The sequence below is a fragment of the Temnothorax curvispinosus genome, unplaced genomic scaffold (assembly GCF_003070985.1).
Source record: "Temnothorax curvispinosus isolate PA1 unplaced genomic scaffold, ASM307098v1 QBEX01013717.1, whole genome shotgun sequence".
Classification (NCBI taxonomy): domain Eukaryota; kingdom Metazoa; phylum Arthropoda; class Insecta; order Hymenoptera; family Formicidae; genus Temnothorax; species Temnothorax curvispinosus.
Window position 1 is genome coordinate 293,229 of NW_020223497.1, and position 20,390 is coordinate 313,618.

General features: G+C 32.4%; 1 protein-coding gene across 7 annotated transcripts in view; it reads left to right on the plus strand.

Moving 5' to 3' along the window:
• LOC112463838 (kinesin light chain) overlaps positions 1-16,326 on the plus strand; it is a 19,790-nt gene extending 3,464 nt beyond the window's left edge. Inside the window, exons 1-8 of one of the 7 annotated variants that reach the window (XM_025030447.1) lie at positions 285-596; positions 5,363-5,729; positions 6,794-6,959; positions 7,264-7,979; positions 8,592-8,795; positions 8,895-8,906; positions 9,465-9,584; positions 9,819-12,798. In XM_025030447.1, the coding sequence (XP_024886215.1) occupies positions 553-596; positions 5,363-5,729; positions 6,794-6,959; positions 7,264-7,979; positions 8,592-8,795; positions 8,895-8,906; positions 9,465-9,584; positions 9,819-9,974 (1,785 nt within the window). In that variant the 5' untranslated portion in view covers positions 285-552 and the 3' untranslated portion in view covers positions 9,975-12,798. Of the gene's footprint in view, positions 1-284; positions 597-4,849; positions 4,943-4,978; positions 5,142-5,362; positions 5,730-6,793; positions 6,960-7,263; positions 7,980-8,591; positions 8,796-8,894; positions 8,916-9,464; positions 9,585-9,818; positions 12,799-15,736 lie in introns of those variants that run through there. The other 6 variants (XM_025030446.1, XM_025030452.1, XM_025030449.1 and 3 more) reach the window with 6 other exon arrangements.
• Positions 16,327-20,390: the final 4,064 nt, after the last annotated feature.

Consider the following 20,390-nt stretch of genomic DNA (forward strand, 5'->3'; position numbering starts at 1 on the left):
TTGATGGTCCGCAGTTGGTGCGGCAGCATAGTAAAATTTAACATAAAATTTTTTCCGTGTAAGTACACGAATATAACGCCTGATGCACCTCTAGCATCCCTGCAGCTGCAGCCTTACAGGGGATGCGATTTGTGCACTCCCCTTTATGTAAGCCGGCGGGTATACCCTATACGGAAGAACGTTATGGCGCAAGCGTTATACATTTTCCATCCCCGCTGACGCTCTGCACCTTTCTCGGGGTAGGGATGGGCTCTCGCCACGGGGGTGGAGGTCTTCAGTGAGAGGCTAAACGCGATCCCGCGCGGTACGGTCACCGTAGCGATCGAAACTGTACACACGGTGTACATATACCATCCCCCTCCCCCATATACACACGCATACTTATGTACATATTTGCGCGTATTTGTATACAATCTATATTTTTGTACCGACGATAACTAGATGACTTTTTTGTATCGTGGAAATACGTCCAACGGAAGAAGGAAGAATCACTGTGTACATAGATACATATATGGTGTAAAGTGGTAGAACCGGCAGAGTCCACCGTTACCGATGGGTAGGACGGATATGTCAAAAACGCTCAATGCTTATAGAATGTGAGTAGACCTATAAAAAATCCATAATTCTGCCCTTCTTTCTCTCTCCTTTTTACACCAATTTTCGTGAACAATTTTCCCATAATTTCTCCGTGAGAGTGACAAAGTGGCTCATATTCGCAGTATTGCGATTGTGCTGTGAAATGACGAAGTGTATCTTGAAGAGAGAGAACATTACTCTTACAAGCCCACAATAATTTCTTTATTGGATCTTGCCCACACCCGGTGTAAACAATTCATTAAACCATGTCGTAAGTTATACGTTTGTTCGTTTTAACGGCATTACTTACGCTTTATCCCTATTTTCTACGTTCTTTCGAGGTCTAGCGGAAACAAACAAACTTATTGATAACGCTAATATGGGATTGGCAAAATGGCTATAGTGATCATGACTCTGGAGAATAGCTTCAGCGGGAAATAGCAGGCATCAGGTTCAACGAGAGTAACGAAAGCTGTCGATGCTCTTCAAGATTAGGCTCAACTTTGTTAAGTTCAATGATAAGGATCATTCATATCCGATTGCTACGTAGCAGCAGACTTAGAAATTACTCCAACTGTCCTCGGTGCTGCATGAGCATCGATCGGCGGTTCTCATGGCGCCGCGACGTTATCGTGCTCATCTGCGATATGTATGGAGCGCGGTGGTGATATGAAATTTCCGGGAACATCTTTGAAAACTGATGTTTTGATGTTCTAAAAAGATTCTTGTTAATATCAGCGCGTACGCACACACCACGCACCTATTATACCGTTTATCTAATCTTTAAACCTTATAAAGATTAACACGTCGATCAATATTATATAAATTTTTTTACTGATGATGTATTTTGCTTTGGCGCTATATCTCGAGTTTTAATTTATTGTATGTAGTTGTATTTTTGATAAAATAATTTGGTTCTCCAGAAATATGTTAATTGATGCTGATTATGGTTTATCTGAGCCTCTAGCTTTTTTTTTTGAAGATTAGAAAGTTATGTTAATGATAGTTAATCAATGTTGTTTTGTGACGAGTTAATTCTGTTACAAATATATAGGTAAGTGAAGTTTTTGTGAAGGTTTTGATTAAAATCTTGTGTCGGATTTATTAAATTATATTTCTTCTAGAAATATCGATTGTGTTCAAATTGTGTTCTTAGCAATATTAATGAATCTATATATATAGATTCTATCGTGATCTTCTAGACATCTAGACTATCGTATATTAAATTGACTAACTATGGTATTGCTGAAAAAATCGACTCGTGTTAACTGTAGTTTATTTAATCCTATCTCTTGTTGAAGATTTATATTAATACTTATTAATATTAATGATTACAATCTATTACTAAATATACAAAAGTGTTTCAAATTATTTGAAAAATTGAAATTTGTGCAAAAAAATAAGAGAAAAGATAAGAGATTGAAATGTTATACAAAAAAGAAATAGATCTAACTTTAATTTTGATCAGTAAAGCTTTCTTTTATCATTTTTATTATTGATTATTTTTATGTGATAATACTTCTGGTAAGTAAAAAAAAAACTTATTTTACTCGTAATGAGTGTTACTATACTTCATTATCGAGTTTCTCACGGTCTATTGCGTGTTAACATAAACACGTAATGTTGCCGTAGCTTTGATATCTCACTTCTTCCCTCGTATGAAATAAAGATCGCCATTTCGATGATCCGAACGATAAATTTATTTGAAGAGTAGTAAGATAGATTATTATTACAGATTAGCCTAAGAATATATTAGGTTAATAAAAATAATTGTGGAAAAAGAAATTTTTTTCTCTATGGTACTGCATTAATAGAACAAAAGAAGTTTAATGAGTATTTTATTAGTGTAATAGGCATCAATTACACATTAGATTAATCTCGAGCGAGTTTTGTTTTGTACATACATCAAAATATATACACGATGTATACAATTATAAATAGAATTTACAATTCTATTCTGAAATCTTTGATATAATCGTCTGGACTAAAATATATTAGAAAGAGTTGTATACAGTTATTTTTATACATATACACTATATATTTCTGTATATACTGAATCTAATCTGATGCTTAAAATTGGACTTGCCTTAGAATTTTATCTAACATCTTTCAACCTTTCATACTCATTCTCAACACACACTTCTTTCTATGTTTGTCTACATTCTCTATAAACTTAGTTCTCTATCCTATCACGTTATTTCTTTTTTTCCTAGTGATCTTTTTATCTTTATTCTATAATTTCCGATAACCTCTGAGATATATTTCTATACATTTGTAGATTGCTTATTTTTTTAATAGTTCGTTAATTTTCCCCGGTTGAAATTTTATCGCAGATTTGTGATAAAAGATATAATTCTTTAAATAAAAAAGAAATTAGAAATATCCATTTTTGCATTTTTTTGTCAGTCCTTATTAGACAATTACTTATTACTTAGCCAATTAATTGTTAAAATTAGAAATAGTCGTACATTGATTTAAACCATGTGTAATTTTTCTTTATTTATTTTTTATTTATAGTAATAAAAGAGGGTAAACGTTCTATGAATATATTATGAGCATGTAGATAGCGGAAAGCAGTTCACAGAACACATAATGTATAGCAGATATAAAGAAAACGATCGTGTGTACAGATAAATAATTTTATTCGCTTTTCGTGGCTTTCGACTTTCGATTCCCTATTATTTTATCCTGCAAAATTTATCATAGAATGTTTTTCAGAGTCGTTCTAAGGTTTCGAATCACGATAACTCCTTTCATATATATTTCAAGTTGCATAATGGTTTATACATCGGTCGACCAAATAATCCAGAGGTACAAATTCATACAAGGCGGATCACGTAGATTGGTTTCTGTCTTTTATTATCGCCACTTCGAGCGGTTAAGGTCGTCGCTGGTCGTAACTGGTTGAATAACGGAAGTCCCGGGATCGGACAAATGTTCTTGTCGTGAGATCGTCAGGTCTGTCCACAGTACTGACCTCAGGTTGTTGGAGGAGGTCAAGGTTTACGAGTGCCTGAAAATTCAACCTCGATCGAACGTCTAGGACACCTATAAAGATACGGCTATCATCATTCGAATAGATGTACCGGCACACTTTACCGGCAGGAATGCCTGGACATAATACATATAGGTATCGAAATGTCCAAGCATTTCTGCCGGTCAGTCTAGGTGTTCGATCAAGATGCTTCTCAACTATTATTTTATAATGGATGCATTGAGACAGTTCTCGAAACGGGATAGGCCAATAAATCAGGACAGAATGTCGATTGAAGCTATAGAGGTATTGCATAATTGGAAAATAATACTAGTTAGTTATGTAGTCTTACAGTGATAGATTGGTACCAAATTCGAAATTATTGTTTGAATGACGTACAGTACATCGTACATATGTGTAATATCGATTGTAGTGGAATATTTCACAATTGATCTTTAGAGGAAAGCGGTCTCTCTCGGCCGGTATCGATTACGTGGCGGCGACGCGATCGTTCCCTCTTCACCATCGAATTTTTAGTCGCGTTACACCTCTACAGGCCGATTCACAAAAAGATGCTATATGTAACATAAGAATTCAATTTTTTTAATTAAAAAGAGATCTTGAATAGAAAATTCCAACATCAAATCCTAACGATTGAGGTAGTGAATTTTTAGATTGAACCTTAATATTATAATCAATACATTGAAATATTTCAAATCTTGATACTACAGGGCGAGATATGAATCTCGGCATTCAATTTTCGAGGAGATTTGAATGTATTTAATTGTATACATTTAATTCTTTATTTAACATTTAATTGTTTTTACACATTTAATTCTTTTTTCTCTCTTTCCGGTATTGTTTTTATAAAATTTTAAATGTTTTTTTTCCAAGTTTTATAATGATATATTGGCACAATACTATACTGCTCATGAGTTAGAAGCTTCGACAAAAATTATTCTATTTGTAAGTTAAAAAAGAGAAAAAGTCGAAATGTTATTGCATTGATATTGTAAGTTGTAAGTACACAAAGTATGTTATAATACAATTCATACATCTATCTTTTTTGAATTGTTCAACTGATTGTAACACTTATTTTCCTCAATTTTTTTATTTTATTTTATAATATTCTTTGTTGATTTACTTTACAATTAAATAAATTTTAAAATAAAATTCAGAAAAATAAAAGCTTTTTTAATGACAGTTAATAAGGGAGGATAATATATTGAGATATATTTTCGTAAATCGCTCTGTACAATATGTATCCGATTCTGTCGGAATCGCGAGAGCGCCGCGGTACCACGATGCGCCGGCGTCGAAATATTGAGCCGATGGTATACCGCGCGTTAGACCAGCACGTAGACAGCTTCAACGCGGCTCCGAAGACATGGGGTAAGTCCTCTCTCTTCGTCCTCGTCTTTCGTTTCGCTCGCGACTCTCCCCGATCGAGTGTCGATCGCGTTCTCAAGTTATAACGGTTCTCTTTGTCTTCGGGATCTCTGAGACCCCGCACCTTCGGCCTTCGACTTCCTTCTCTGCGCCGGAAGCGCCTTGGCGCTCGTCGGCCATGTTACAAAAATATATAACAATGGTATATGAGTTTTTGATGTTTTATTATAAAGTATCCACAGATACGCGTGAGGTGAAATATTTTATCGGCGTTCTATTTTAGAAATTAACTGCTATTTACTTTATAAATATAAGAATTTATTTTTATTTTTCAACAGAACGTTTATACACTTTGAAGGAAAAGTGGGAAGAAATATTTTTGTTCTGCAAATATAATTTGTTCTCCTTTCTTTCTGTTTACAGTAAAAAAATTGAGAACATAGGCAGAATGACGGCGATGACGCAGGAGGAGATCGTGGCTGGAGCACGAACGGTTGCTCAGGGTCTGGAAGCTCTTCGAGTGGAACATGGGGGTCTGCTACAGGGCCTGCAGTCTCAGGACGCGCCAGCCGCTCGGGACAAGGCTAGTCTACTATCTAAAATCATTGAGATGATCGACCTGGGCCTAGGCGAGGCGCAGGTGATGCAGGCGCTGGCGAGTCATCTGCAGATGGTGGAGGCGGAAAAGCAGAAACTGAGAACACAGGTGAAGAGGTTGTGCCAGGAGAACGCCTGGCTCAGGGACGAGCTGGCCAACACACAACAAAAGTTGCAAGCGAGTGAGCAAGCCGTAAGTACTTAATACCACCTGTTTAATCGTAATGTAATAATTTTATGTAGTACATATAGGTACAGAAATAATTTAAACCGAGATTTCAAGAATTTTTTATAAGTACATGTCGATTGTACTTCAATTTTATTTTTTATAAATAAATTAGTAGTGTTAAAGTTTACTGAATATTTTGTTTTATTTTATTTTTATTTTGTTTTTTTCCCCCTTTTGTTTCTCATAAGCAGTTAAAACCGAATTTATTAATTTTCTTCTTATCGTTATTATCTATACAATCTTGCGTATTTTAGCATATTTATATCTTGCACCAATTGGTGTATCGTGCAAACTCTTCTCCCCTCCCCCGATTGGATTTTTCGGGCGATTGATTAACAATCGAAAGCGGGGCAGCCTTTGTCTCTTCCTTGAGAACTCTTGCGCGAGAAAGTAGTTCAATGAGGCGAAATTATTTGCGTGATTGTGATTGCGAAGCTAAAGGGAGTGAAGTGACCGGACGATTCGATATCTTCAAATCAGACCGTTCCGCTCTCGTCAGCCTCACTATTGATTCGGAGTGTGACCAAAGTATTCCGAATTCAAACGCTGCAACAACTGTGACTTTGGCCATTCGGTCGAGCGAAACGTGTGGCTCTCGCTCACGCTAACGTTTTGCGAAATTAACGAGTGGTGGAGTTTTTCGTCCTGCATTGAATGCATTGTGCTGTAATCATGTTCGGTCGAATTTGCTGTAAAGCAGATGTATTGGTCAATCGTATAAAAAGCACGTCACTTAGATGCGATTGGCCATTCTGGTAGTACTAGAAAGAGAGAAAAATACGCTCAAAAGTCTTTCTCTTTCTCTCTCTCGGCGACAGCCAGAACAATAGATCACTCATTCTAGTTTAAGTAAAGACTTAAAATTTTTGACAGATCTTTGTTCACAGATCAAATTTTCAGCAGTAATTGTGAAAATGTTAGCAATTGCGAAGAGGCCCCATTTTATTAATAATTTTCTTTATTACAACAAATTGCTTGTTATTCTATAGTCAGCAAATTTATCACATTTTCAATTGTGTATTTCGCAGGTTGCTCAATTGGAGGAAGAGAAGAGACATTTAGACTTCATGGCCAGTATGCGACAATACGATCCGGATCCATCAACAGAAGATGAAAATGCTAAGGATCGACCGAAAGACGATCCTGTGGTGGATCTCTTTCCTGATGATGATGCGGACGATCGCAATAGCAAATGTATTTCTACCTTTCTATCTTTGAATTATCGCAATAGCAAAATTTCTAATACTGAAAATTTTATAAACATAATTATTTGTAAAAAAATTAACACTATATAAAAGATAGGAGCAAATAATATTATTTAATAATAAATAGAAAATTATTCAACGAATATTATAATAAGAAGAATTGTGGTTTAATTAAAATTTTTTATAATTATGACTTTTAAACTAATTTAAACGGATTAAGTGCAAAATAATTTAGAACTTCATAAGTATTACGTGGCTATTTCTTTAATAAAGATTTTTATTGTGTTTTTCAGCTATATCTCCAACTCCACCGTCGCAGTTTGCTCAGCAAGTGAATGCCGGCTATGAGATACCGGCACGTCTGCGTACCCTGCACAACTTGGTGATCCAGTATGCGAGTCAAGGTCGCTACGAAGTGGCCGTTCCCCTGTGTAAACAAGCTTTGGAAGATCTGGAGAAAACTTCTGGTCATGATCATCCGGACGTGGCAACAATGCTCAACATACTTGCTCTTGTATACCGAGACCAGAACAAATATAAAGAAGCCGCAAACCTTCTGAACGACGCTCTAGCGATTCGAGAGAAAACGTTGGGTGAAAATCACCCCGCGGTAGCGGCGACGTTGAACAATCTTGCGGTGCTATATGGAAAACGAGGGAAGTATAAGGAGGCTGAACCCCTATGCAAACGAGCACTGGAGATTCGCGAGAAGGTACTAGGTCGTGATCATCCGGATGTGGCGAAGCAACTGAATAATCTGGCACTGTTGTGCCAGAATCAGGGTAAATACGAGGAGGTGGAGCGTTACTATCAACGTGCACTCGAGATCTATGAGGCTAAACTAGGCCCGGACGATCCAAACGTCGCTAAAACGAAAAACAATCTGGCATCTTGTTACTTGAAGCAAGGAAAGTACAAGGATGCCGAGGTGCTATACAAACAGGTGCTTACTAGAGCGCATGAGAGAGAATTTGGTGCCATCGATGGTGACAACAAGCCGATTTGGCAGGTACGAAAATATTGAATCACTAGTACAATGCAATTGCAATGTTTTCAAAGCTGCGAACAAGTATTTAATTTTTGGAAATTTTTTCAGAGGACACTTAGTAATAGTTAAAAGATTCCAGAATTATATTTAAAAAAAGAACATGATTCACGACTTATGATTTATTTACTGCAATTCTTCAAAAATTTTTTTTTTAGAACAATGCAATGTAACTTATAATCTACTTTACCACATATCTTCTAAAAGATTGATCCATGAAAAAAACTTAAGTTAACTGCAAAACTTATAGATTAACAATAAAACTTCTCTCTGTGTGAGCATTACACAACTAATTCCGTTACACAACGGAAAAGTGATGACTGATGGTTACTATTAATTTATTATTTCAACTTTCGTATTTTTACACACATATATACATTAATGTGAAAGTTATATAAGATATGGCAGTGACTCACTGTCACAAAATTTCTTTGGTATTTTATATTAAAATTTGCTCTACATTAGAACATTATTGTTGAGGAAACTAAATTTGTATTAATTTAACTTTTTTGAATTTTTGATGAAATTCTTGAAAATTTAATTGTTTTCTGACCGATCTTATGATTTCTGTTTTAGGTGGCTGAAGAGAGGGAGGAGAATAAGCACAGGAACAAGGAGAACACACCATATGGCGAGTATGGCGGTTGGCACAAGGCCGCGAAAGTGGATTCCCCCACTGTCACTACTACCTTAAAAAATCTCGGCGCCCTTTATCGAAGACAAGGTAAATACGAGGCCGCGGAGACGCTCGAAGATTGCGCCATGAGATCTCGAAGAGAGGTAGATAACGTTTGTATTAATTTTTTTGTTAAAATAATACGTATGTATAATTGCAAATAATACAACTAACGAGGTTTCTTGCATTTCACGCACACGCAGCACGCACAACAAGTGGGTTTAGTGAGTAAAAGCTTAGCACGATTCTGGAATCTTGCATGATCTTTGCACATTGCAAAATTACATAAAGTTAATTTTTTCATCTGCGTTTAAAATATCCTTTTTTCTTATTAATTTTTTATTCTAATTTTAATTCACGTTAACATAATGTTACATACTGCCATGTGTAATAGCGATATATAATTAATACACACATGGTCGTGACAAAATTTTTTTCTTTATGTTACACGTGTATAATCTATGTACAAACAATATTTTAACAATTAATAATTATAAAGTAAAGAAACCTGTGATTGTGAAAAACTTCTTTATTAGTCTAAGAATAAGTTTATTGCTTGAAGCGTTGACAGTCAACATGTTAAATAATTTTAAATGGTTAGATTATCAAGTATTAAAATTAAATGATCAAACTTTGCAAATTAAAATTAATAATATACTGTATGTATATGTATGCAGTAAAAAGTAATATCGACAGAAATTAAAATTTGATGGAATTAGTGGATTCATAATATGCATTCATAGTATAACCATTTGCTTTTATTTTTTTTGCAGGCGTTAGAATTGGTGAACAAGGCACGAGTAGCACAGCTGCTGGGCGACGAAAAGAGCTCCACCAGACGTGGCTCGCGGTCCAGTCTGGCTAATAGCGAACATGAACAAAGTCACGAAGAGGTGAGTTTCTTTCTCTCTGCTGTTTGTCATTTCGACGTATAAATTAGCCGTATGCACTTTCGCATGTCATGCAGTAGTTGACACAAACACTTATAGCCGTCTACTATCCTTTTCTTCTTTCTTTTTGTTCTTTTTTTCGTTTCGTCCCGTCGTCCGTCACGTCCGGCACAACCTGATCTGACCGAATCTCATCGGCGACCGCACACGCACGCATACGAACGCAATCGAACGCAGGCGAACAGTTCGTTGCCACTGGTGCAAAGGGCGCTACACGAAGGACAGTCAGCGGCGAGCAGTGGCCAGCACCAACATGACGCTAGTCCTAACAAACCCGGGTTTAAAAGCAAGATCTTTCAAGCTTTTGGCATTAATTCGTCGTCTACTACATAGGCCGGGCGGATTCCGTTTTCTGTTTCTCGTTAGCTTCTATTCCGCCTTATCACATCGTCACCGTTCTCTTCAGCTGCGTATTCTGTATTTTTTTTTAACAGTTTTTATTTACTCTCTTTCACTCTCTAATGCTTTCTTGTAACACTTATCTTAAATGTAAAATTTATCGTACTGCAGCTAAAGAGAACAGCTTTATTTTATCGTGCTCTCATTCGTCATCCGTCGATGATTTTTTAAACGTCACTATATAGGTAGATGTACTTCTAAAGCAAGCGAGAACTTCAAAATATACTCTTTTATTTTATCTTTCACATTTAATATATCTATAAAGGATTCATATCAATCGATTGATTTCTGAATATCTTTTGATGTCATAAAATAGAAACTATTAAAATATTAAAATTAATTGATCAGATTTGAAATAGAATGTTAAAATTAAAAATATTAAGATAAAGTATTAACAGGATTTATTTTGACTTCAATAAACTCACAATTATTTTAGGATAATTATTAAATTATATGAGATGGCTTATAGAGTTATTTTTTATACATATTAAGGCTCCTGGGTACTCGTCGCGGTCATGTTGGAATGTGACGTCAGAAGCGAGAAGTGACACGTTGAAAATTCTTGCATGATATTTCCAAATAAAAAGATATTTGCTTAAAATAACACTACAGATCACTTCAGCACATTTTCAAAAATACTCCGAGTTACATCCCTTTCCCTTGACAGTTATTAAACATCTCAACATATCCGTAAAAGGAATGTGATACGATGCAGGCGCATGATTAGATTTCGTATTACATTCATTTTGCGGCTGTTTATTAACTGTCAAGGGAAAGGGGTAGACTTAACTTAAACTCGGAGTATTTTCAAAATGCGCTGAAGTGATCTGAAGTGTTATTTTATGCAAATATCTTTTTATTTGGAAATGCCATGCAAGAATTCTCAACGTGTCAATTCTCAACATTTCTCGTTTCTGACGTCATATCTCACGAGATGTCGGGAAAGAGCCCAGGAGCCTTAAGAGAATATATAAAAATGAAATCAAATATATGAGTGAAAGAATGTCAATTCATAGGATGTCATAAAAACACGATGCATATCTAGGCACAATGCGTATGTTCTGAATATGCTCCGAATAGAGCGCATCTAACTATCATGTGATAAAACGTGACGCCTAGTATAAATGGAACCTTTCAAATGAATCATCCAGTATAGAATTATTTGCGGAATTCTCCTCAAATAATTGATTATAACGTCGACATTTTTATTTTAAGAATTTTATTCATCTTAAATAGTTTATGTTGACAGCTGTATTCGACACACATTTTATTGCACACTTTGTAAGGCTACTTGTGCCGTCGTTTCCTGAGATGAACAGAAATGTTTATTAACTTTTTTAGAGGACAAAAAAGATGAATGATGGTGATGTTTAATGTGGCATTTCTCTTTATTCGTTGATGTCATATGCAAATCGAAAACTTTTTTACGTGTTTTAGTATTATATATAGTCACATACAGGGTGTAATCGCCGTTTCAATTGGAACACCTTGTATAAATTGCATTTACATGAGACTAACTTTCCAGATAAATGCTTACTCACACATACCGTAAATGTAAGAAATAACTGGACCATTTCATCTATCATATTGTTACGCCCGGGACTCACTCGCGTTCGCGCACTTCCGAACTCGTGGAAGTAAAAGGAGACAAGCTAGCGGAAAAGAACTGTTTTATTCAGTGAAGTACAGATTGGTCACTTTGACACGTTCGTTCGGTTTAAAGTCTCCACTTCCAATCTTCATGGCGTTGTTATTCAATCAACTCAAGGGGACGACTCGCGACTTCTTCTATCGGGCGTCTCGGCGCGGGCGTAATAATATCTATTATAAATACAGTATGTCGAAAACATACGAAATTTAATGTTATTTGAAAATTTCAGTATTTTGAATATTTTAAACTACAAAGAATATTAAGAATTATAAACTGATATTATTAAAATGTACTAATATTTTTTGTATAATGTTAAGAGATATTCTAGGAATAATAGATTATATCGAATTTTTTGTGTTTATTACTCTAAATTACTTTGGAATACGACATTGAATGTCTTCCAATTTTGGAATAGCATTTTTCCACTCTATTGGAGTAGCATTTTACATTCTATTAGATATATATTCACTATGATTATTCATTAAAAATCTGAAACTATTTGTATTGATGAATTTAATATTATGTAACATTTTAAAATGTTTACGTTGTAAGCATGTCAATGTGGCATAACCAATGAAGTTTAATAGTTTTTTTTTTTAACTTAGATTTTATAGCAGGTCCAGTCATTGTCTTACATTCATAATTTATATAAAGAGATTGCAACAATCAAACGCGTATTCGACACGTTGCTTTTAACTAAAATAAAGAAAGAAATGCAATTAGGAATTGATTAAATCTCAGAAATATAAAAAAATTTTGATAGGCAACAATAAAAAACGTGATTATATTTTTTTACTTGTCACGCATTATAGAGTTTGACCTAAAATTTTTTCTTTTTCAAATATATATCTGTTTTTTTTTCTTTCTCGCCGCAAAATTTGATACAATTACGCACACGTTATTTAAAAGTAGTATTATCATGCAATTAGTAACTTTGCTTAACTATATAGTGCAGTATAGATTCGCAAAGCAATGCGAAAAAAACGAGATATATTAATGATTAAAAGGCCTCGAGTAAATAGGCAAAGGTTATTTATGTAAAAAAATGTTGTTAAGAATTTAATAATAATTATGAAAAATATTCCGATTTTTATTCAATTCATCATTACATTTATATATATGTATAATATATGTATTTATTAAGATATAAATTGAATTAAAAATCGGAATAAAATTCATTGAACTTTATCGGAAAATATATTCCAATGTTTTAAATTAAATTAAAAATTGGAATACATCGAAAAATATTTATGTATTTCAATTTTTATTTAACTTTGCTTTATAAAGAATTTCTCCAAATTTGCAATGCAGTGATATGTATATCCCATATATTGATAAATATTTATGATAGCATAGAACATACTTTCTCGGATACTTTGCGTTATAACCAAATTGATTTTTAAAATTCCACGTGGCTTTTAGCGGTATTTTGATCACAATTTATACGCTTTATACGGTATATTGCAGCAATTTCGATTGTTGAACATGTATAATATCTTGAAGATATAAGATAAGATGTCTTGAAGATATATTTTATTTACAGCGATAGATATATTTACACAATTGTATAGAGAAAAATAGATTTCAAATATAATTCAGACATAGAGATGTATTGAACGTACTTGAAAACTTCGTTAGAGGAAGAACGTCAAGTTGCAATCCATAAAATATATTCAAAATATATTTGAATTATACTTGAAATGTATTTAACGGAGGCAAAAAATGACGTGGGCGATATCTCTTATAAGATCTCAACGGTGCATGTAAAAAAAGAAATAATGTTTCTCTTGTTGATTTCTGCGTTGCGAGATACCAAGAGTATGTGTGATTTCGATTGAACAATAGATATGAGTTTTATATATTCTACGAAGCGACATCAGCACTCTTAATACATACACATTCTTTTTTAGATAGAATAATTTGTTATATAAATTAATAATGGTTATTTTAATCTCGATTGAATTAATAGATTAAAAATGATGAAGGTAGTGCCTTGAGACTTTAATACATAATAAATAAATTATTTTCAAACGCAGACTCCAGTTTGTTCTTGATTTTTTCTCCATTGTACAACATTTCGAAGTTGTTATGACTTTTTATTATAGTTACGCTATGAGATAATAATACCTACGAATATATAAAAAATAGTAATTTTTAAATTTTTAATAACGCTTTTAATAATTTTGTTTTAAATTAATTAAGATTAATTAAGACTAAATTGCCTCTAAGAAATATATATATATATATATATGTGTATATAGGCAAAAGAAGTTTTGCAACTGAAAGCAAGTTGCAATACTGTAAACTCCACTTATTCTAGGTTCCCGTTTATCTTGGAACAGCTATCCCATTATAAACTGTAAATTTTTATTTTAAACTATTTTTTGAGTACATGTTTGCCAATTCTTGTGATAGAATATTCTTTGTATCTTCTCGTATAAAGTGAAAAAATGAATGAAAAGCAGAACGCGCAATATTTCACTTGTTTAATTAAAGATACAGTTTCCATGTATTCTAGTGTTTTATTAGAATTTATTAGAATGATTGGGGATTATAAGGACAGGTTCCAAAATAAAGAAGCCAGATCCTAATTTGTTAATTTTAGAATAGAAGGATTTTATACATTTGATCTGAAACGTTAGGAAGGCATGTGAAAAAAGCTGTAATTTATAGGACGTATAATGTAATATGTTGGTAATGAATGGAATATTGTGCATTTAATTTTCTCTGCACGCAAAACTTGTGCTTAACTATACCGTTCGTTCTTTGGATCAACTTGCGTTGTCGTTTTTGTTTCGCTTTTGATTCTTGAGTATATATTGAGCGGAATCCAAAATACAAGATGAGGCTGCCGATGACGTAGCGGAAATATATCACTCCTGACGATGAATGGATACATGATAAGGTGCGTATTTTTTTCGTAGAAATATGTAAAGTTTTTTGTTTCTACATTATTAGTGCACAGAATATAACTGGTTGTGATTATCCTTGATTGTTTCCGTCACTTTATTTATTTCTTAGATGTGTCAATCTATTTCTTTTAAATAATTTAAATGAACAAACATCTTTCGTTGATAATGTTGAAGCAGCAAGTCGATAAAGGTGATACATCTTTTACATAAAGAGATATATTTTTTATAATGCGTAGAAATTTATTATTGTATAACATTAATCTGTTCTTCTAAATAATCAGATTATTTTATATTGAGAATAAATGTCATATATCTTTATTTAACTTTTATAATGTATCATCTTCATGTTTATTTGCTTCTTTAATTCTTGTTTTCCAACAATTAATGATTGCTCTTGATGTGAAATTCACAGTAGCGATAATAGTGATAAAAATAAATGTAATAGCAATAATTTTATCGAATATAATAAATATAGAACAGAGTGGGGATGCTAATATATATCAATAACTACACAATCAAGAAAGTTGCAGAAGGAGTAAAGTGTAAATTTGTTATTGTGTAGAATTGTGTAGCATGCCGGAGCAATATGTAATACTTGTGTATCATAATTGTTTCCTCGATTTTTGTGTGCTTGCTATGACGACAAAATATAAATACTACACTAGTTAATTTAATACTGTGCGCTTCTTTCAGCAATATTATTAATATTTTATAAAATATTATAATTATAAATATCTTGTGTTTTCAATCAAAATAGAATTAAGGCTAATATTAATCTACAAATTATAAAAGTATTACAGAAGAACAGCATATTATAAAAAGCAGAATGATAGGAACTGGAGGAGTAGAAAATTTCCATTTATTTACTTAATATGTCGCTCAGAACTGTTAAAATACTTTTATGCATTGATTTAATTAAGTATATTATATTTGAGGTCAATGGTCATAACAATTTATTATTCCTTTTTTTTATCGACTTATTTACTACATACATTCAAAACTTTCTTAAGTTATTATATTTCTATATATTATTTAATCTTTAGCACTGTATTATCTAAAAGTTATTGAAGACACGAGGTTTTTCCTATTTTTGAGATAGTTAGACTTAAAAACTTGTTTTCATTCTGTTGCAGGACTGGAAATACGCCTTTCGCGCGAAGTAAGGAGAACGCGTTCATTGACGAGAACTACTATTAGACTGTAATCCGAATGTGCGAATGATAAGACGAAAGAAGACTCTGCATTGACCGATGATGATGTCCATTATGTCTGGATCGTCGTTCACATACACGGCACACATTCCAGCTACTTTTCTCTAACGAAAAACGCACTGTATGCGAACTAGCTCAACGTTGCTGCTAATTCTCACTCGTAGCTTCATGCGGACGATTTTGCTATGGCGCGAATTACTATCTTTACTATGTTTCGAACGTTTATTTGAATGAATCTAAGAGATATCGAATAATCGAATCAAAATCCAAAAGAATGTCAGTGTTTTACCTCGCGTACACAAAATTGCGCGTGTACATATTATTTATTTCGGTATTTTCTTCGCGATAACGCGTTGTCTTTTTATCTGGAGTTAGATTTGATCAAACTCAAGTTACGGCACGTTACTTGGTATAAACGTAATCCCGCCCGTCCGTTCTTTACATTGATTATTTAACTCGTTCGTATAATCGTCACAATATTTATTTATGTTTCCATATCTATATTATATAATATATATATTTATATATTATTTATATTCGGTGATTATATGTTATATATTTCTCAAATAATAAACATGTTTGTTTTTTTTTGTCAGGGCAATTGAAGAAATTTCTTGTGTACAACCTATCTTAAAAAACTAATTTTTTAAATCTATACTATCAAAGGATGAATCTCTCGAAATTCGATGGAATTCTCTAGACAGCGATTTGAATCTCCGTGGTGCAAAAATTGTAAATCTCAATTTTTTAGAAATATGAACTTGAGAAGATCTGAGTGTAAATTTTTTAATTTGGAACGAATAATAGAAGGATCACTATTAACAGTCAGTGACTTACAGCGATGTTGTAGCCAGAATTGTGAGCGCAAAAATGGTTTATTTATTTATCGAACAGCTATAAAAGATATTAAAGACATTCGATTAATTTAAGTAGGTTTACGTACATGATACATTCTTTTGCGCTACATCCGAGCTAGTAGTGTGCTCAATGTTTCTCATAATTTGCTAGCTTGTATGGAATTTTAACGCGAAAAAATGCACCATCTACCTATACGGTTATATAGATTAGATGGTTGCAATATTTTTGTTTTTGATGAATTTCGGTACGCGTCAAATCCTTGAGATCGTCTTTGCGACTTTGACACGTTCCACAGTTCATTAAGAAAAAAAATTGCATAACTTTTCCGTCCGTAAGTGTACGCATAGTTGGCATCAAAGAGATTGATATTTTAAATCATTTTCGCAAAATGGTATTTAAAATATAATTGAAATTACAGTGATTTACTTTTATGCTTATATTGGAAAATTATATTGTTATTATAAATATACATTAATTTAATGTATTTTTATATTATTTGCACTATTATTGATATTTTGCCCATTACTTTTATACATATGATAAATATTTATTTATTGTATTGAAATTATTGGCTTGAGTTAACTCAAATCGCTCCAATTGTATGTGTTACTGAAAATTATATAAATAAAAAGCTCTTTTAATTATTTTCAAATGAATATTGAAAATCACGAAGAGAAATTTTAACTTCGCCTTTTTAATGCCAACTGCACACTTACCGTTTTAAACATCAAAATAAAACTTATACTTTGTTAACATATCATTTCTCGAGCTTTCATTATTATGTGTCTCGTCATTCTTGAATCTTTATTGATTTGAAATGACGATTTCTTCTTACAATTTTTTAAGAATTTTAAACGAAAAATTTATTGTCGCACTATTTATTGTTTTATTTTAAACGTTATCGTTGAAATTTCGAAACGCACGGAAGAAGTTAAGCAACAAGCAAATCGATGAATTGTAATTGAGCATTTGCTTAGACTTCCTATTTGATCTCTTATTCTTGAAAATGTTCGACTACGCAATTATACACCACACTGTAAAATAATGGAAACTATATTTACGGTCGAAACTGCGTAATATTTCATGGTTTTAATATTCGATTTACACGTTTAATTCACATATCTCGTAATCTAATGCGACAAGAACAGAAAATATCGAATGTTTACTTATTCGGTAAATTTAATCTTTTTAAAAAGCTTTTATTTATTTTTCAATCACTTTTAATGTTCTACATTACAATGTTTTTGTTTCACTTTTATTTCACGTCTTTGATAGTACCAATTTATGTGCCTGAGAGCTTAAAGGCCTAAATTTTCCTTTAATTTAATTAAATTAAGCGATTATCGATCATCAGCAGGCACTATTTAGGGTCTCATACCTCGTAAGGTTTTTTTAGATTTTGTCTAGGAAAGGGTTTTCGTAAATTTTAATAGATTAAAATTACTTATTCTAAAAAAGATTTATTAGTTCTCTTTATTACTTAAATCTTTTATTTTCAATGAATTTTTTTGCAATAAAGTCACATAGATTTCGTGGTATTCAAGGCTTAAAATGGTGTCTGCTGAGGTTTGAATGCTTTTTTGCGAGGGAAATTCAACATTATTTTTCATGAAATTATAAGTTAAGAAAAGATTAATAAGTCAAGTAAGTGCTATAAATCCAAAATGCATCTTATAAAGTTATCTAATATGTACTTTTTTTATATTAAGATATTATTTCAAGATTTATATATAATACTTTATACATATTTTAATACAATGATAGACATTTAATACAAAGAATAATGAAATGGCAAGAAGAATTGAGCGATAATCTTATTATTTGCATATATATATTAAAATGCATATGCAATATGCAACTTTCTCTTGACTATATATTGCTTTCCGTCAAATAATTTTTTTTATCATTTTATGTTTGAAAGTATTAAACTGATGTCATCAAGAAGCGAAATACTTTATAAGATATTTTATTTTATATCAGAATGTATCAGGATAGAGTCTGATATAAACTATTCATTTTTTATTTTTTTAATCTTTTAGTTTTGCATGCAGAATGATAATGATAATCGATTTATGTAAGAAAATCATTGAGTGAACAAAATATCAATAACGAGAAGTAAGTGTTTGTTCCGCCAATGATAATCAACAAAAAGGTGCATATATTTAATCGACTACTAATTGGCAATAATTACATAACTCTCACAACGTTTCGACCCAGGATTCGGGTCCTTCTCAAGTGATCTAACAAACAACAATTAAATAATCACAGCGTCAATAAGTTGGGTTAATACATGTACCGAATTCAATTCGTGTGTAACAATTAAAAGACCATTTAAATTCGTGGCGATCATTCTTAAAAGGGGCAAGGACCGTCTCGATAAAAATCAGTCCACTGAGTTGGTTTATATATTGTAATGATTGTTGTGCATCCTACATTGGTCAAACGAAACGCTACTTAAAGACGCGCGTCACGGAACATTTCAATGATATAAAAAAAAAAGATCGTCAGCACTCTGTCAGTAAGCACCGCGTCTTTCATGGCCACGAATTTAAATGGTCCGAAGTTGAAATACTTCATAAGGAAAAGAATACAAAAAAGAGAGAAATCGCGGAAATGTTCCTTATAAAGAAATATTCTGACATAAATCTCCAAAAACATACGGATAATTTAAATCCCATTTATGACAACATCATCTCTTGTTTATAATTTTTGTTATTCGATATAGTGCTTGCTCCGCCAACCTTGGATTTGTTCTTTAAACAAAGCATGACGCGATACTTTCAGTTCGTTTCCGTCGTCCATCGCGTAAACATGAATTTGCCTGCTGTTCTGTGTTTTAATGTAACTCAGCGAGCATGAGACGAACCGGTGCCATTGGAAAGCATTCTCTGCGTAATTAATTTCTTTTTTCTTTCTTGTTTCTTGTTTTTTATTTATTATAACATACTTACCTTTTGACGAATTAATTTTTTAGGACTCTTGTGACTTTTCTATCAAAATCTCATGAATTGTTGACTGAGAATCGTTTGACGATGGTACATTTTCCTCATCAGGTACTTTTAATTGTTACACACGAATTGAATTTGGTACATGTATTAACCTAACTTATTGATGCTGTGATTATTTAATTGTTGTTTGCTAGATCACTTGAGAAGAACCCGAATCCTGGGTCGAAACGTCGTGAGAGTTATGTAATTATTGCCAATTAGTAGACGATTAAAAATATCAATAACTTTGAAATTTCGGGAGCACCTTTATAAAAACTATATCGTATCACCTAAAACAAAGCAATTTTTATTTGCAAGTTTTTCCATCAATTGCATTATTTTTGAAATATTGAGATGGTCATTTAAAATTGGTTTATATTTATGTAATAAATATTGTATAATTGCTGTTTACAATTAGTTATAATTGTGTTTAATTATAACTGTGTTTTAGAAAATGTAATAATTAGGTTGTCTTGTTTTCATTTTTGAATAAATCGAATGTTTAAAAAACCAAATCTTCAAATATGAGGATCGATATTTAATTCATTTATGTATAAAAAGAAATAAAATAATAAAAGGTCTATATTGGCTTTTCAAAGTATGATTTGGCATATTAAATTAGAGATAAATTGAATTTATTATTAATATTTCTATTTTTTTCTATAAAATTATCATTTTATAGAAATAATTGGTTTGATTGAAAATCAGAATTAATTTAATTTTATTATTAT